The sequence below is a fragment of the Amblyomma americanum genome, chromosome 8, assembly GCF_052857255.1.
Source record: "Amblyomma americanum isolate KBUSLIRL-KWMA chromosome 8, ASM5285725v1, whole genome shotgun sequence".
In the NCBI taxonomy this organism is placed as follows: Eukaryota; Metazoa; Arthropoda; class Arachnida; order Ixodida; family Ixodidae; genus Amblyomma; species Amblyomma americanum.
In genome coordinates, this window is record NC_135504.1 from 36,472,736 (window position 1) to 36,491,486 (window position 18,751).

The 18,751-nt window shown below is 48.2% G+C and overlaps 1 protein-coding gene across 2 annotated transcripts; it reads left to right on the plus strand.

The window, feature by feature from the left end:
• The first annotated feature begins 11,919 nt into the window (after positions 1-11,919).
• Positions 11,920-12,921, plus strand: LOC144100211 (uncharacterized). Of its 2 annotated transcripts, XM_077633229.1 has the most exons (3): positions 11,929-12,050; positions 12,122-12,292; positions 12,376-12,921. In XM_077633229.1, the coding sequence occupies exons 2-3, from the start codon at positions 12,254-12,256 to the stop codon at positions 12,631-12,633; spliced, it is 297 nt and encodes a 98-aa protein (XP_077489355.1). In that variant the 5' UTR covers positions 11,929-12,050; positions 12,122-12,253; the 3' UTR covers positions 12,634-12,921. The 2 variants fall into 2 exon arrangements, with proteins under 2 accessions (XP_077489354.1, XP_077489355.1); XM_077633228.1 differs by having other exon boundaries at positions 11,920-12,292.
• Positions 12,922-18,751: the final 5,830 nt, after the last annotated feature.

The window sequence follows — 18,751 nt, forward strand, 5'->3', positions numbered from 1 at the left end:
TCTGCGTGTATTTTATGCGCTCCGCGTCCGCGTGCTTCTGTGCTCACCGGTGGCATGTTGTGGTTTTACAAGGATAGTTGGTCAGTGCTTCTGCCGAGATTTTAATCTCGTGGTTGCTTGTGTCACTGTCCATATAGTGCGTTTCACCGAAAAAAGATCGTAGCTAGGCACTAACCACACGCAGCTACGATGAGGCACGCACTTGACATGTCCTGCCCGAACCGTGCCGTAAGGACAGGGATAAAGGAGGGAGTGAAAGAAGAAAGAGGAAAATGAAAATTGGATTTTGATGAAAGGCGCGGCGCAGCGGCGGAACACCTGTGGCTCGGCGCTACCAATAGCTAATACTAAAGCTGGCCAGATTTTCAGCGACTCTAAAACAGCCATTCGGAATTTGGCGAGGGGCAGAAATATCTCTCACAGCGTCACGGTTGCTAAATCTGGCCACGGGGCCAGGGACTACGGAGGCGGAAATTGTCTGGGTACCGGCACACCCTGAGAACGGTGCTGCTCACATGAGTGCTTTAGGTTTCGTCAGCCAAGCAGGTCAGCCAGACGTTTCGGGGAGGTCCACGAGAAATGGGCTTTTTGTCTTTTCACAACATTACTAACCATTACAATCTTGAGCGGAGAATTTACCCGCCCCCGGACAAGCAATTGGTGAAGGCGCAGGAAAGCGTCTTGCGAAAATTGCAGACGAGATCTTTAACTTATACGTGTTAAACAAAATCTACCCGTATGTTCAGCCGAAATGCAAGTGCTGTCAGGAACTGGAAAACTATGACAACATATTATGGAGCTGTAGCATGGCGCCGCCACCGGCGGATATTAAGCGTGATCATTCTCTCGAGCAGTGGGAGGCAGGCCGTGTTGGCGAGCTCAGACCCGGTCGTCCGGACCAGGGCCGTGGAGTGGGCCACCCAGGTCGCCGTCAGCAATGGGTTGATGGTCATCTAGCACGGAATCGTCCGCACATGCGTTCTGACGAAAATGAAGTTTTTCCATCCATGCGGCTCGGGGCAACTATTGACTAGCGACGCTTACCCGAAATGCGCTGCTGACTAGAGAGAGAAAAATGAAATGAAAAATGTTTTTTTTGGAGGGGGAGGAAATGGCACAGTATCTGTCATATCGGCGGACACCTAAACCGCGCCGTAAGAAAAGGGATAAAGGGGAGTGAACAAATGAAGAGTCCGTAGAGGAGGGCTCCACAGTCTGGGAGATATGCGACCTATATCCCTAATCTCACGCGCCGGAAAAGACGCGGGTTCGATCCCGGCCGCCTCTGTCGAATTTTGATGGAGGTCAAATGTTGGAGGCCCATGTACTGTGCGATTTCAGTGCACGTTGAATAACCCCAGGTTGTCAAAATTCCGGAGCCATTTGCTACGGCATCCCTCATGACCTGAGTCACTTTGGGACGTTAAATCGCTCTAAACTATAAACCGTAAACTGTTGGAGCATGTCCTCAACATGCTGAGTCGATACATGGTCGAACAAGGGCTGTCCGCACACCATGCTCGGCTATCAGTTTTGAGGAAAGGAAATAGCGCTATAACTCTCTCAGTTCTCGATGGATACCTGAACCGCCCCTTGAGAAGAGATAGAAACGTGGGAGTGAAAAAGAGAAAGATGTGCTTTAGTGGAGGGCTCCGGAATAATTTGGACCACCCGTGGATCTTTAACGTGCACTGACATCGCACAGCCGACGGGCGCGTTCTGCGATTCGCATCCACCGGAACGTGGCCGCCGCGGATGAGGGGTGGAGCTTCACTACGACGCCTCTTTCTCTCTCTTCCTTCTTTAACTCTCTCCTCCATCCCTTCACTCACTGCGTGATTCGGGTAGCTCGGGTGTCTGATAGATGTGGGACAGTTATTATTCCTTTCCTCAAAGCCAGTTTCCTTTCCTCAAAGCCAGAAGGGAAGCAAGGATGTGGAACCGAAGACTGACGCCAGAGAGAGCATGAGACGTAGTAAAAGAAGCAAGGGAATCACGTGATCGCGCGGTGCTTCGCTGACGTGGCCTTCCTTCCCACAATGCAACCTGTGCGACAGCCGCTGAACCAGACGGGTCTGCAATGTCAAACCAGGAGGCCAGCGCGCATTGTCCGGGGCCCGATGCCAGCCTTCATTGAAAAAGGCGCTTAGGGGATTCCCGGAAGCTACCAGAGACACTGAATGTGGAGTATACCTGGGGCTAAAGATGAGACCGGCAGCTGCTTTCCACAGAAGCAGTAAGTGCTGTGGATCGACACGACATCGCAAAAGGTGAGGACTCCAGGGTCCACTAGTAATGGGAAATGATATCAACAAGGTGGGCCCGCAACGAAAGGAGGTTACTCCGGGGAAGTATGGTTTGGGCGTCTGGGAACCATTCAGCAGCCTGCATTTTTGCCTGCTGCGTTTCAGAGTTCGGTGTGCTTCTCTGCTACTTTAGCCGATGAACTCTCTGCGTCTGTCTTTGTCTATGGCCGGTAAGAAAATGTAGCCTGCATTTGCGTGTGCGACCTGATTCTGGAATGCGTGCTTCAGCTGCGAGCTATTTTAACGGGGGTTCGAGGCTTTCGTTAAGCCTAACGGCTTAAAGCGGTGAGAGATGGTGGCGACTCACTTTCCCGCATGGTCGGGTAGGCTATTAGCCTCTATAGGCCTAGCGTCGAGGACCGCCGCGTTCAAGTGAGACGCCAGAAACGCTGCCCGTCGGTGTGCGTCTGTAGAACTTCGTGTTTAAACATAGCAATGGGATGGAATATATGCGTTTCGGACGCTGCAGCCTCTGGCCAGGCCTTTTCCTGGACGCTGGGTTGCCCCGCCGCTCCGTGGGCTGAGTGGTTCAGATTGTGCGAGATTTTTACGACTGAATCCTGCTCCTCTATAGGTCGCTCCTTAAATACAGACGACCTTCATTATATGCACTGTCAGGGAGAAGAGTGTAAGTGCATTTAATATGAAATAACGGCTGAAACGCCCGTCGTCCGGTTGGGAAGACGGCGACGCCGATGCATGGAAGGCGTACGACGCTGTTGCCACGTCCGTTGCATTAGTCGTTTCCATCACCGCGGTTTGTGAACAGCGGCGGCTGTTCCAACGAGGCCATTAAGTAGTTCAGTGCACTGCTGTGCCCGTGTAGACTACTAATACGTCTCAGGCGTTTCATAGTAGCGTGCCGGGGAGTGACTGGTGCTGGATGGATCCCGTTCTCCGCGGCCGTTCCCATTACACTGCAAAGTGAGCAGACGGCTAAGTTCGCGGGCGTCTCGATATGATATGTTCCCTGTATTGGTTGTCTCGCTGTCGCCGCAAGTGATGGGGACGCATGTCCAACATTCTTGGGCAGAAATTTTTAATGCAGGAAACTTTAAGGTACTGATATAGACATATTGCGGGTATTCGTCCATTCTTCCTATATGTATCAAAATCATTCTTTATGTTTCCGTCGCTCACATCGAGCACATATAACTGCCATAGAAAACAGATGGGGGAACGTTTTTGACGACAGCAAAAACGTTTAATAGCTAACAAATCGTCCAGTCGTCGTGTGTGTGCGTCTTTTCGCTGTGTTCGTTTTTTACTGTTTTTTGTTCGTGAACGCGTACCAACTGACCCAGATTTACACTCTACTAAAATTTAAGCTTGCCAATGCGAGTTCTGCGGATGTATTGATGGTTATATAGTTAAATCTTACAATGTACGTAAATATTGCCTCCACCGAAACGCTGCCGCTGCGGTTGGGTTCGAAGCCGGGTACTCCGGATCAGCAGCCGAGCGCCCTAACCACTGAGTCACCGCGGCGGGGGTGAGCATGCAATGTCAATTGAGACGGAGACGGGGGTTGAGAATGGAACGCCACTGACTGAAAGTGAAACGCTATCTCCTGAAACAGACACTATCGAATTTTGAACGCTGCCGACAGTGATTGCATTGAAACGCTGCCAATCTGGAACAGACGCTCACCGATCCTCTCTTCCTGTCCCCTCACCTCTTTCATTTCATTTCTCCATTCTGCCTGCTATCCTTTATTTCCGCTGCCCCAGCTCAGGTGCTTCAGTATCGATGGCAGATGCCGGGGCTAGCAAAAATCTTTTCCTTCCTTTTTACTATTATTTTTAATAAAACCACTACCACCAGTCCATGTTTTAAACATAAGTAACCAACACCAGCGGAATTGGAGTGGAGCGGTATACTAGCGAGATGTACAAATGAGCGTCGGGCGGAAATACCAGCACGCCACATTTGCTGACATTAAGTGATAAATAAATTTGGTTAAACAAGACTTCAATAGCATTCAGGTATGCTTGCAAACACTCGTATAGTGCATGAATATCCTTTGCTGATACGAAAAAAAGCTATATCATCTGCGTATGCATAAACTGCAATGTATGGATGAATGGGTATGTCCCGAACCAATATGTTGAAAAGCAGTGGAGACAAAACAGATCCTTGCGGCACACCTCTTGATTAAACATAGGTATACTAGAACAGAAAGATCTGTCTGTACAGAAGAAAAATCTATCTTTTAAAAATTCACAAATATGAGCATAGATGTAGTGCGGTGGATGTAGCTGAGCAAGATTGTTAATAAGGACAGTGTGTTCAACGCTGTCATAGGCCTTAGCAACATCAAGTGTCAGCAAGGCCGCAACTTCTGTCTTGCGCATTGATAGTCGTATTCGGCTCTCAAGATCCACATGCGCGGACCATATGGAACAACCGCGGCGAAAGCCAATGCGGAGCTGAGGTCGTTAACGTGATGAACATGCTCTGTGAGACGACTGTGTACTACTCTTTCTATTAGCTTTACTAAATTTGAGGTTAAAGCAATCGGCCGAATATTAATTGTCTGAATAATAATAATAATAATTGGTTTTGGGGGAAAGGAAATGGCGCACTATGTCTCATATATATCGGTGGACACCGGAACCTCGCCGTAAGGGAAGGGATGAAGGAGGGAGTGAAAGGAGAAAGGAAGAAAGATGTGCCGTAGTGGAGGGCTCCGGAATAATTTCGACCACCTTTGGATCTTTAACGTGCACTGACATCACACAGCACACGGGCGCCTTAGCGTTTTTCCTCCATAAAAACGCAGCCGCCGCGGTCGGGTTTGAACCCGGGAACTCCGGATCAGTAGTCAAGCGCCCTAACCACTAAGCGGCGGGTGAATATTGTCTGAATGAAATCCATTCTCTGCGTTTTTCAAAAGTAAAATTATTTTCGCAATTTTCCAACTGTAAGGAATCCAAGAGTTTTCCAATGACGCATTTACAATATCCAGAAGGTGAGTTGGAAAGTATTGCGCTAAAATCTTTAACATGCCCACAGTAATCCCATCAGATCCCGGGGCAGCAGACTGCATCGAGGAAACAATTAGGAGTTCCGTCATGTCCACCTCGGGATAGTCCAAGCTGGCGGTGAGAGTGTGCAAAGGTTCCGTTTTCTGCACTTGGAAACGTAAAGCCAGCCCCTGAGCGATACGTTCAAGGTGTTGCTTAGCTTCCTGCGGAGACAATACCATTGACTTTATGCGGTTGGAGGCCGGAGAGTTGTTATTCTGCGCCATGAATCTATATAGCGCCTTCTTATTCTGAGGTTTAGAGAGATATGTGTTTAAATTTTGATTAAAATCCTCCTCTGCTTTTTTAACAGCTCTTTTGAAAGATGCAGAGTAGAACTTATAATTTATCCAATTAGCTGGGCTCTGATTATAGAAAAGGCTTTTCCATGCCGCTTTTCTCACACTCCTCCATCCACCAAGGAGACGGCTGTCTGGCAGGGGCAGTAGCGCACACAGAGAATACAGAGCTCTCAGCAGCATCTTGCAGAAAAGAAATTGCCCGCTGAGCTCTTTCTTCTCGACCTGAGCTAACTATGAAGGGAAGCGAGGCATAATAATAATAATAATAATAATAATAATAATAATAATAATAATAATAATAATAATAATAATTGGTTTTCGGGGAAAGGAAATGGCGCAGTATCGTTGGACACCTGAACCGCGCCCTATGGGAAGGGATAAGGGAGGGACTGAAAGAAAGGAAGAAATAGGTGCCGTAGTGGAGGGCTCCGGAATAATTTCGACCACCTGGGGATCTTTAACGTGCACTGACATCGCACAGCACACGGGCGCCTTAGCGTTTTTCCTCCATAAAAACGCAGCCGCCGCAGTCCGGTTCGAACCCGGGAACTCCGGCTCAGTAGTCGAGCGCCCTAACCACTGAGCCACCGCGGCGGGTGGGAAGCAAGGCAGATAATTTTTTACACGTAATTTTTTATTCGTAATTTTTATACGTAATTTTTATACGCCGGAGCTCTCCACTACAGCACATCTTTCTCTTTATCACTCTCCCCTCAAGGCGCAGTTCAGGTGTCCATCGAGAACTGAGAGAGTTATTGCGCTATTTCCTTTTCTCAAAAACCGATAGCCGAGCATGGTGTGCGGACAATCGTTGGTCGACTGTATATCAGCTCCGGAATTTTGACCACCTGGGGTTATTCAACGTGCACTGACATCGCACAGAACGTAGACGTCTAACATTTCACCTACATCGAAATTCTATACCCGCCGCGGTGGCTCAGTGGTTATTGCGCTCGGCTACTGATCCGGAGTTCCCAGGTTCGAACCCGACCGCGGCGGCTGCGTTTTTATGGAGGCAAAACGCTAAGGCGCCCGTGTGCTGTGCGATGTCAGTGCACGTTAAAGATCCCCAGGTGGTCGAAATTATTCTGAAGCCCTCCACTATGGCACCTCTTTCTTCCTTCTTTCACTCCCTCCTTTATCCCTTCCCTTACGGCGCGGTTCACGTGTCCAACGATATATGAGATAGATACTGCGCCATTTCTTTTCCCCAAGAAACCAATTATTATTATTATTACAGACGCGGCCAGGTTCGAACCCGCGTCTTTTCCGGCGCAGGAATTAGGGATATAGGTCGGATATCTCCCAGGCGAGGGGTTTGCCAGGCTTTGATACTAAAGTACTTTTGTCGTGTTCTCAGTGGACCCGCCGCTGTGGCTGAGTGGTTAGGGCGCTTGGGGACTGATCTGGATCAAGTTCCCTGATTCAAACCCGATCGCGGCGGCTGCGTCTCGATGGAGGCGAAACGTTAAGGCGCTCGTGCGCTGTGCGATGTCAGTGCATGTTAAAGATCCCCAGGTGGTCGAAATTATTCTTAAGCCTTTCATTATGGCGCCTCTTTCTTCCTTCTTTCACTCCTCCTTTATCCCTTCCCTTACGGCGCGGTTCAGGTGTCCGCCGATATGTGAGAATAATACTGCGCCATTTCCTTCTCCCCCCTCCAGAAAAAACAATTTTCATTTTAATTTTCTCTATATATACAGCGGCGCATTTAAGGTAAGCGTCGCTAATCAATCGTTGCACAAAGCCGCATGCATGGAAACACATCAGAACGCATATGCGGACGATTCCGTGCTAGATGGCCATCAACCCGTGGCTGACGGCGACCTGGGTGGCCCATTCCACGGCCCTGGTCTGGACGACCGGGTCTGAGCTGGCCAACACTGCCTCCCACTGCTCGAGAGAAGGATCACGCATAATATCCGCCGGTGGCGGCGCTATGCTACAGCTCAATAATATGTAGTCATAGGTTTCCAGTTCCTGACACCATTTGCATTCCCGCTGAACGTCCGGGTAGATTTTGTTAAACACGTATGTGTTATAGAAAGATCTCTGCAATCTTCGCAAGACGCTTTCCTGCGCCTTCACCATTTGCTTGTCCGGGGGCGGGTAAACTCTCCGCTCAAGTTTGTAATGGTTAGTAATGTTGTGAAAAGACAAAAAGCCCATCTCGCGTGGACATCCACGAAACGTCTGGCTCACCTGCTCGGCTGACGAAACCTAAAACACTCATGTGAGCAGCACCGTTCCCAGGGCTCCCAGAGTGTGCCGGTACCCAGACAATTTCCACCTCTGTAGTCCCAGGCCCCGTGGCCCGATTTAGCAACCGTGACGCTGTGACAGATATTTCTGCCCCTCGCCAAATTCCGAATGGCTGTTCTAGAGTCGCTGAAAATCAGTTCAGCTTTAGTATTAGCTATTATTGGTAGCGCCGAGCCACAGGTGTTCCGCCGCTGCGCCGCGCCTTTCATCTTCTTCTTCTTCTTCTTCTTCTTCTTCTCCTCAAGTAATATGGCACATACCCACGTGGGGGGGATTGGCCAAGGTATAGGGTAGAATGCCAATGAAGCATTTGCGCGGGGAAGGAAACGTCAGAAGACTGAATCAAGATAAAAAAAAATTGGGAAAAATAAAATGAATTCAAGAGGTATGAGTCATCCGGAATAGAATCAATCTAGCCTTTTTTGGACATGCGAAAGAATTTTGTGTATAGCTAACAAGATAATCGATTAGTTGCACTTATGTAATCGTGAAGGTAGCCGCATACACTGCTTAACGGGAATCCCTTGGCACTCGCACCGAACGATAGAAGAACTGTAAGAGACAGAGGCAGTCCTAGTCTCGAAAGAGGAACCTCCAGATATTGCTTTCTCTGAACCGCGAACCGCCGGCAAGAGAGGAGAAAATGATCGATTGATTCAACTTGCCCACATGATACACAAAGGTTTGTCGCAGCGAACCCGCACCTGCATAAGTACAAGTTTAAGTGAGGTATTCTACATCGCAGGAGCGTCATGGACACTTCACAAAGCCTTGACTTACACCACCGGATATTCCATGGGTACTTTAGGTGTTGAAAGTCCACGGTATTCAGCAACGGATCACTCAAAGTGGCTGAAATATGTTGAAACCGCTGGAAACGTGAAGCTGCTAACAGAATGAGGTGAGGGACGGGATATATTACAGGTGCGCTGAGAGCTGACCTTGCCAATAAATCAGCCACCTCGTTAAAATAGACGCCTGAATGCCCAGGTACCCAGACCAAACGGATCTCGCGCACTGTGCTCGGAACAAAAAACCTAAGTGAACGAGTCAAGAAAGATTTTTCCGAATTTTGGAGAGAGACAATAACTGAAAGGCAGTCTGTGAGAATAAGAACCCGTGCGACATGTCTGGGAATTTTGAGAATTAAGAGCCAAACCAATGGCCAAAAACTCTGCGAAGAATATAGGAGTATAATCAGGGATACGAACGGAGTAGCTCCAATCTAGATCCTGCGAATATATGCCAATCGCCGCCTTCTCACAGCTGCCGGAGGCATCAGTGGAGAGAACAGTATGATGTGGAAAATTCTGTAGGTGTTCAGAAAGAAGACCATTTAGGGTATGTGCGGGCATATGCTTCGCATGGGACGGGAAAATAAAGTCGTAATAGAAGACGGGATCAGCCTGCGTGTCAGCAACTCGTTGCAAGGAGATCAGATCAACCTGAAGCGGAGCTAACAGATTCTGCGTGAACCTAACTTGCGGAAGCTGATAACGTGGCCAGTGATTAGTCAAAAAAAGGTGTGGTTGGGATACAAAAATTGGAATACTAACGCCTGGGGCCGGGTCAAAAGACTTGAGGAAAGTACGCACTGTTAGAAGTTGGAAGCGGGAATAGAGGTTGGGGATACGCGCTTCCAGATAAAGGACAGCGTTGGAAGCTGATTTTGGGAGCCCGAGGCATAGCCGTAGGGCACGTCTTTCCAGTAAGGCTAATGGCTGCAGCTTGTAGTTCGCGCTACCAGAGAACAAGGGGCAACCAAATTCCAGAATCGGTCTCATATAAGCCTTATAGAGCAACAGTAGCGTGTCACGACGCATGCCAAACTTTTTATTGCCAACTCGGGTCAAACGGCCCAGTGCACGTTCCCCTTTAATAACAATATTCTTAATATGGTGTCGCCAGTCCAAATTTTGGTCATAAGTAACACCTAGGTATTTAACCGACTCCACCTGCGGAATTGGAGTGGAGCGGTAGGCTAGCGAGATGTACATAGGAGCGTCGGGTGGAAATACCAGCACGCCGCATTTGCTGACATTAAGTGATAAATTGATTTGGTCCAACCAGACTTCAAGAGCATTCAGATATGCCTGCAAATACCCGTAGAGCACATGAATATCATTTGCTGATGCGAAAAAAAGCTATATCATCTGCGTATACATAAACTGTAACGTTAGGATGAATGGGGATGTCCCGAACTAATATGTTGAAAAGCAGCGGAGAAAGAACAGAGCCTTGCGGCACACCTCTTGATTGACCATAGGTATTAGAACAAAAAGATCCGTCTGTACAGAAGAAAAATCTATCTTTTAGAAATTCACAAATCCAGGCGTAGAGGTAATGCGGTGGTTGTAGTTGAGCAAGCTTGTTAATGAGGACTGTGTGCTCCACGCTGTCATAGGCCTTCGCAACGTCAAGCGTCACCAAGGCCGAAACTTCTCTCTGGCGCATTGAGAGTCGTATTCGGCTCTCGAGATCCACATGCGCGGACCATATGGAACAACCGCGACGAAAGCCAATCTGTGCGGGGCTGAGGCCGTTAATGTGATGAACATGCTTTGTGAGGCGACTGTGTACTACTCTTTCTATTAGCTTTACTAAATTTGAGGTTAAAGCAATCGGCCGAATATTGTCTAATTGAAATCCATTGTCTGCATTTTTTAAAAGTAAAATTATTTTCGCAATTTTCCAACTGTGAGGAATCCAAGAGGTTTCCAATGACGCATTTACAATATCTAGAAGGTGAGTTGGAAAGTCGTGCGCTAAAATCTTTAACATGCCCACAGTAATCCCGTCAGATCCCGGAGCAGCAGAGTGCATCGAGGAAACAATTTGCAGGAGCTCCGACACGTCGACCTCAGGATAGTCCGAGCTGGGGGTGAGAGTGTGCAAAGGTTCTGCTTTCTGTACCTGGAAACGTAAGGCCAGCCCCTGCGCGATGCGTTCAAGGTTTTGCTTAGCCTCCTGCGGAGACATTACCATTGACCTTATGCAATTGGAGGCCGGAGAGCTGTTATTCTGCGCCATGAATCTATAGAGAGCCTTCTTATTCTGGGGTTTTGAGAGATACGTGTTTAAATTTTGATTATAATCCTCCTTTGCCTTTCATCAAAATCCAATTTTCATTTTCCTCTTTCTTTCTTCTTTCACTTCCTCCTTTATCCCTGTCCTTACGGCGCGGTTCGGGCAGGACATCTCAAGTTCGTGCCTCACAGCAGCTACAGCAGCTGCGTGTGGTTATTGCCTACCTACGATCTTTTTTCGGTGCCACGCACTATATGGACAGTGACACCAGCAACGATGATATCACGATCTCGGCAGAAGCACTAACCAACTATCTTTGTAAAACCGCAACATGCCACTGGTGAGCACAGAAGCACGCGGACGCGGAGCGCATAAAATACACGCAGAAAGGTGATGAAAACTGTTTAATAATTATAATAATTGTCGTTTAATGAAAGCAGACTGAGCTTCACCATGGCGGCGACAGGTTATCTTGTACCCTGGCGACACGTGGCACCGAATTCTTTCTTGATCATGCTTCTTCCCTGTGCTCTTAACTGGGCCCGTCCAGCCAGAAACGATGACTCAGGTAGGTCCGACTCCATAGCCCAAGTAGACTCGTTCCAGCCGCAGAAGCATCGCCGTGTGGATTAGTGGCCGGCGCATCGGCTGCCTTCAAGAGTGCACCGTGTTGTGTGCCAAAAGCAGCGGCGTACCGTGCGTGTGTTGGCAACTGTGGACACAAGCTGCATGCGTGGGCCCTATTCTCGACAGAAGCGTTTCGGTGCAGGTGGGCTGGAAACGCTGATTGGTCGATGGGATGCGCTTCGCCGTGACGTTTTTCTGCTTCTCCCTCGTTCTCAACCGGACGTGGGATCGCCGCGCCTCTCTCGGCCTGTCCCTAGAGTGCCTAGGGAATCGCTAGGGCCGGCTGGCCGGCCGCCGGGCGTGCGTGGTCTGCGGGCATTCTCTTCGTGAGCGCAGGCGGCGGCGCGCGCGTTTCGGTAGCTGTCCAGGTATGGCTTTTTTTTTTGCGTGGTGCGCTCGTCGGCGCAGCCAGCTGAAATTTCTGTACAGTTCTTGCTTCCACGACATTGCGACGACCCCCAAAAGGCGCTGACCCGCGAGAAATCGCCAGCGACATAAAGGTACGCATTTTATCTCAAATTTCGCTTCATGAAGTGCTGTACCGCTTACCTACATGCCTTGCGCATTCCAGGACCTCGTTTTCCTGCTGCAGGAGCACGTCGTGCTGGTGTTCAAAATTTTGCAACTCCATTACGACGACCCACATAAGGTGCGGTTTGAGGACCGCCGGCGTCGCCATCTGAACCGCCGTCTGACAGCCACGATGAAGCGCTTGTCTGGCGTGCACGTTCTCAATCACGAGGTAAGGGTTGAACAACGTTTTCGCAAGTTTTCTCGTGCAGAACTCGCCAAATTGCGGCGCTTGTAACGTAACTTTTTTTGCAGCATCGTTTCCTGGATGCTTCTGGCGAGCCGATGCTGTCCTTGTTTGCCGCAGACCGGGGCATCGACCAGATGTCAAAGATTATCGTCGCGGCCCTCGTCAAGATCTACGGACCAGGGATAGCGTCGGCTTCAAGGGCAAGACCAGGAGAGGTGTACGTCGTGCACCGGTGTCGTCGGTGCGGAGCCAAAGGGCACAAGACGGACCACTGCTGGGCCTACTGCTCACCGCGCCGCCACGCCGCTGCAGGTCGCGGTTGAAGTGCTCCTGCAAACGGCCCTTTTTAGGGCCACCTCATTGTTTCCTGGCAGATCGCGAGCGTCCCGTTTCGTGCCCGTATTCCCTCTCTGTCGAAATCGACGCCAGACATCAAAATCGCGCGGTGTGAGCTAGTAAATCGCTGGTAGAGACAAAAACTCGTGCTTGTATACAGACTTACCCATCTCCAGTGCGCCTTTGTTTATTTCCGTAGGCACTACTCGCGCTTTGTAGAAATCGACGCCAGCCGCGAAATTTTGCATGTTAGACCTCGCTACAGCATTAGCGCAGCGTGCCTTCGTCTCTTTACGTTTCAACTTTTATGCAGCGCACCTTTGTTTGCTCGTTACTTTTGTTCTTTTCAGTCGTTTCCTGAATCCGTCCAAAGAGCCGGGCTGAATGGATGATTATGGAACCACATGGCGATTGCACTGCATACAGCACGACTTTGGTCCCTGTGTTTTTAAATAAAAACATCAGATGTCGAAGGTCATGGTCGTGTCCGAGGATGGCTTCCACAGCTGGGGCCTAACCATAGGGAGCGCACACGCTTTGTCGTCGTTGCCAAGTGGAGAGGCCCAAGATGGCTGGCATCCTTAATAAAGATCCCTTCTCGGGGCCGCTTTAGTGTTTCCTGGCAGATCACGCGCTTTCCACCCTGTGCACATGCTCTCATTTCCAATTAAAAAGGTCCTTTAATAACAAGATGTTGCATGGTACTTGAACAATAGCGGCTACAATGACAAAGGTGAAGAAGTGCTGGAGTTACACGGAAATAAAAAAGGTTGGGGGTGCCCACATAACAACCTGAAATGGTTTTGGACAGGACTCCTAGTTAATTGCATTTGGAAGAGAAAGACAAGGTTTAATTTTGCAGTGTAAGCTTGCTTCTCTAGAATGAACAGAGAACGTTGCCTCGCACTGTTTGGGCCACCTTCCTTGACCCCATGAAAAAAAAAAAGGATGCCTCTGGGAAACTATTTGCGGAATTTCCGCCCCCCCCCCGCCCCTCATTCAGAAGGGGAAGGGGGGGGGGTGACGGCCTTTTCTTTGTCGGGCTCGGCGCGACGCACGATGGACAAGACGGCGAAAGGAAGGGGGCTGTCAGTGACGCATGTTCCGCGCTCTTCGCTTAGCCAGCGTACAAGTCCCTTCGACAGCCTGAAATGCCTTCGGTGGGCATCGTCACGCATGTCGAAAGGATTGTCATGCACGTGCGACCGCCGATAACATTCCTTGCAAGCTTATTCATTGCCGTGAAAATCGGGCGGTGAGCATTTCTGGTGCGTAGTGAAGGAACTTAGTAAGGTCTGCAAGGAAAGACCTTACGCAACTTTACTGGGGCATAGCCGCCTTTCCGAAATTAACCGTGACAAGTGCCTAGCTGTCTTTGGATTCCAGCGAAGTTGCAGCTGTACCTCCGAATCCTCCTCGCCCGTTCCCACGCGGCTTCGCATGCCATGTCGCCATGTGCGGTAAAAAGAACAGTTTGCAGAGTTTAAATGGTTCAAGTATGAAGCTATGCAATGAAGCCAATTACAGACTTCTGTACAACAGCTAGAGGAATTTCAAGAGCATGCTGTGTGATGGTAGTCAAAACTAATGCAGTCAACTATTATTTCGTATTTTTTTGACCAAACAGACATGAAATGTCTGAAGATGAATGTGTACCAAACACATCGGTGCATCAGTTAATTGTGATGCGTGAAAAAAATTGTACTAACATATAAATGCCCATATGTCGTCATAATCAGGAATACTGAAGAATTAAGGAAAATAAAAGGTTTTTTTTTGTTCAGGCTCACACACCTGCTACAAACATCTTTATACGCGTACGTAACAATTTATGACTCTGTAAGAAGCATTTTGGGTAAAAGGTACAGTATGGCAGAAAGGAGTCTTTAGGAAATGCACTGTGTAGAAATAGCCATACCAATTTCATGTGATCGTTCGATAAATGTAACAAATACCGTGCAAACAAGCTCGCTGCATAGTATAGTTTTTTTTGCAAGTTACTGGTTGCAGACCGCTCTGCAGTCACTGGACTGTGATTGTGTAAGTACTGCATGACAGTGCATGGATTGCACAGCAGTTGCTTGTTCATTTCGTTTACCACCATCATTTGTAAGAAGGGGCCATTTCTCATATACATGTGTTTCTCTGCGAGTGTCGTTCTGCGCAGCGAGCGTTCTTTTGTGCCCGCATGTGTGCTTTCGGTGCGGGAGTGCGTCCTTGGCGGCACCCTCCGTTCTGCGAACGGACCGATGGGCGCCCGCTTCGTTAGCTTATTGGTGTGGTCGTTAGGGCCGCGGGAAATGCCGCCGCTGCCAGAAGTACGAACCGGAGAGCCGTGCGGCGTCTCCTTTCAAGTGGACCCATGCACGTGTGCGCGTGAGAGTGTGTGTGTTTGTGTGTGTGCGCTTCCGGTGCACTGCAGGTGCGCGGTAGCCTGCAGCGCTTGGAGGCGACTCAGTCAAGTGACAGACGACAAGGAACCCGTGAGAGTGTGTCTGCGATGGTATTTTAGCTTGTAAATAAGTTTTCGTAAATATACCCTTTTGTATTTCCTTCACATGAGAGTTTAATCGTTTCATTTCTTCAGCGCGTATTTGTAACATTAATTTAATCTTAAGCCTCATTTCAAACACAATGAAACAGGACGTGCAACTTTTTGACATGTTCCTTTTTGGCAGCCTCTAAAAATATTTCCGCATGAATGGGCTAGCTTAATTGTTTTGCAGCAATATAACCACGGGACTGCTGTAACTTGCAACACTTTCAAATTGTGTGAGTATCACTGCATGTGAGGGGTCACAACCATATCCTAGCTGTTTCTTGAAGGTCCCGTTGCTTTGATGGCAATGCTTGGACAACCATGACCATCTTCCGCATTCATGCGTACATGGTATGCCCATTACGTGCATGCCTTTCTACCTATTAATGCCTTACAATGCAAACAGACAACAAATAAAAGGAAGAGCACAAGTACAGACAGTGTTCGTAGCCCACACTCTTCTTCTTCACGTCAGTAAATATATATGGCACATACCCACGCGGGGGGATTTGCCAAGGTACAGTGGAGATTGCCAATGAAATATTTGCACGGGGGAAAAAAAAGACGTGAGGCGGCGGCGTAGAAGACTGAATCAGAATAAAAATTGGAAAATTCAATAAAATTTAAGAAATATGAATTACCGAGAATAGAATCAAGCATTTTAGACATGCAACAGAATTTTGTATGCAGCTAACAAGGTGTCCGATCAGTCGCACTTATGCGATCATGAAGGTAGCCACAAACACTGCTTAACGGGAATTCCTTGGCGCTCGCACCGAACGAGAGAAGAACTGGAAGAGATAGAGGGAGGCCTAACCTCGAAAGAGGGACCTCCAAATACTGCTTTCCTTGAACTGCGAACCGCCGGCAAGAGACGAGAAAATGACCTATTGTTTCAACTTGCCCACATGAGACACAAAGGTTTGTCGCAGCGAACCCGCATCGGCGCAAGTATAAATTTAAGTGAGGGATTTTGCATCGCAGAAGCGTCACTGACACCTCGCAACGCCTTGATTTACACCACTGGACATTCCATGGGTAATTTAAGTGGTGAAAATCCACGGTATTGAGCAACGGATCACTCAAGCTGGCTGAAATATGTTGGAACCGCTGGAAACGTGAAGTTTCCAACATAATGAGGTGAAGGACAGGAAAGATTACAGGAGCGCTGAGAGCTGACCTTGCCAATAAATCAGCCACCTCGTTAAAATAAACACCCGAATAGGCAGGTACTCAGACCAAGTGGATCTCACGCACTGTGCACGGAACATAAAACCTAAGCGACCAATTCAATAACGATTTTCCGAAATTTTGGAGACTAGAACTGAAAGGCAGTCTGCAAGAATGAGAACTCAAGCTACATGCCTGGGAATTAAGAGAAGAGCCAAAATAACCAAAAAATCTACGAAGAATATAGGAGTATAATCAGGGATACAAACAGAATAGCTCCAAGCCAGATCCTGCGAATATATCCCAATTGTAATGTTTAGTAGCTTCTTCTGAATTTAAAAGTAATGCTACTACTTTGAACTTTAAACTTTGGGGGTTCGAATAATAGCTGATAAATCACAGGGGGACAAAAACTGAATAACGGTAACAGAAACTTTGGCTATATTCAAGAAACATTACAAATGTCTTCCTTCGACGATTCTTCTTCCCGCACTGCCCCGTCCACCCGTTTTCTTCAGCAACTCGTTGCAAGGAGATCAGATCAACTTGAAGCGGAGCTAACAAATTCTGCGTGAACCTAACTTGCGGAAGCTGATAGCGTGGCCAATGCCTCCCATGCCTACTACGGATGGAATCAATACAAAGTCGAAGAAAAAGTATACCGCAGCACACATGATTGGAAGTGAAAGACGAATTTTGTTGATGTTGTTAGCCTATCAAAAGATGGCACATACCTACACTGGGCGATCAGCCAAGAATCCGGTGGCTATTCACCTGTACTCAGTTAAAAAAAAGAAAGCCGCGCGGGAACGCAATACTGGTAGATGTGCTGAATTTCAGGAACAAACGTATCGTGCAACAAGTAACAAAAATATTCGTGAATCAGATTTTACATTGCATAATGAACCATGACTGCACCATCCTCGTCACTCTAAAACAAGCATCCCATACTCTCAGGCACATCGATCTAAAGGAATATGTTCCCAAGATGAAGACTTCGTAAAAAATTCCAAACGCATGCAAGAAGTCCTCATTAAGCAGCGATACCCGTCGCCATTGCCGACGATGCCATTCAAAGGACATCTAAACCCAACCGAGAGCAAATACTGGAGTGACGTCGATACAGCGAGCAAACAGACCATCAGGCAAATCTCGTACTTCCCTTCACCAGTAACCCAGCCGCCTAACGTACGTAAACAAAATCTTCAAAAAAACATTTCAACATTCTCAAACAAAGCGAGCTAGCGCCTCGCCAAAATTTTCACTGCTCTCCCTCATGCAGTCTACAGACGACCGAAAAACATTCGAAACATTCTAATACACTCAGTCACATAAAGAGCCGGTTTTGGGGTGTCGACCTTGTGGAAAAAGTAGATTCCAGGTCTGCAAACACATTACAAACATCAAGCTGTGAAATAAGCACAGCTTCAGGATTCAAATGGAAAATTAATGACAACTCTGATTGGGATTTCTGCAACGTAATATACCTCCTAGGATGCAGTGTGTGCAGTACGCAGTACATTGGGCAGGCCGTTAACTTTATACGAATTCGCTTTAATAACCACCGCGCGCATATTTTATCCCTACCTCCCCTTGTTAAAACACATATATTAATGAGAAAAACGACCCATTTGATGCAATTAAGTTAACAGTCCTACAGGGTGGGTTCCACAACAAAGAGATCTCGAGCAACGCGAGTCGTACTTTATTTACAAACTTAATAACAATTCCTCACGGCATTAATGAAAGTCCGGGTTTATTGACCTCCATCGCCCCTTGCAGAGCCAATGCTGACCTTAGGAATTCCGGCGCGACAAACCTCGGTCGTTTGTCGCCAGCGGCATCTTTTTCAAACTTCGCTGCCCGCTTACACAAAGCTCTGAATTCATCCCCCACCCCTGTCTTGCCAGTTCGACGCACCACCTTGCCGAGCGGGGTGCAATTGAAGAACCAAGAACCCTTGATGGGCACAAAAGAAAAATACTAGAAAAAGGAGAAAGAAATAAAGAGAAAAAGAAAAACGCTTTGTCCCCTGCCGCCCAGCGAGCTTGCGCGGGAGGCCAGCCCGGGGAAAAAAAGGAATAACGAGGGGAGGGAGGGCATCCGGGCCCTCAAAGCAACAATGACAGACTTTGGCGGAGTCCCGGAGCAGATAAGAATCATACATGCATGTACTGCCCGTGCCGCCGGCCAAAACGAGCAAACAAATAAACAATAAATTCAGACAGGGCAGGAGACGTTCCAGGAGCGTCTTCGGTACGAATAGTGAAGGCGGAATCAGCGGCGCAGTTAGCTTAACTACACACACGTGCACTGTGCATGAAACACACACACAAAAGAAAAAGAAAAAGGCGGCAAAACATACGAGTTCGCGAAAGTGTCCTGTGGGGGGGGTA

Coding starts and splice junctions, on each gene's coding strand:
- LOC144100211 (XM_077633228.1), top strand. CDS start 12,104: ATGCCTTGCGCATTCCAGGACCTCGTTTTCCTGCTGCAGGAGCACGTC. Junction 12,293..12,375: donor TGCACGTTCTCAATCACGAG/GTAAGGGTTGAA, acceptor CTTTTTTTGCAG/CATCGTTTCCTGGATGCTTC.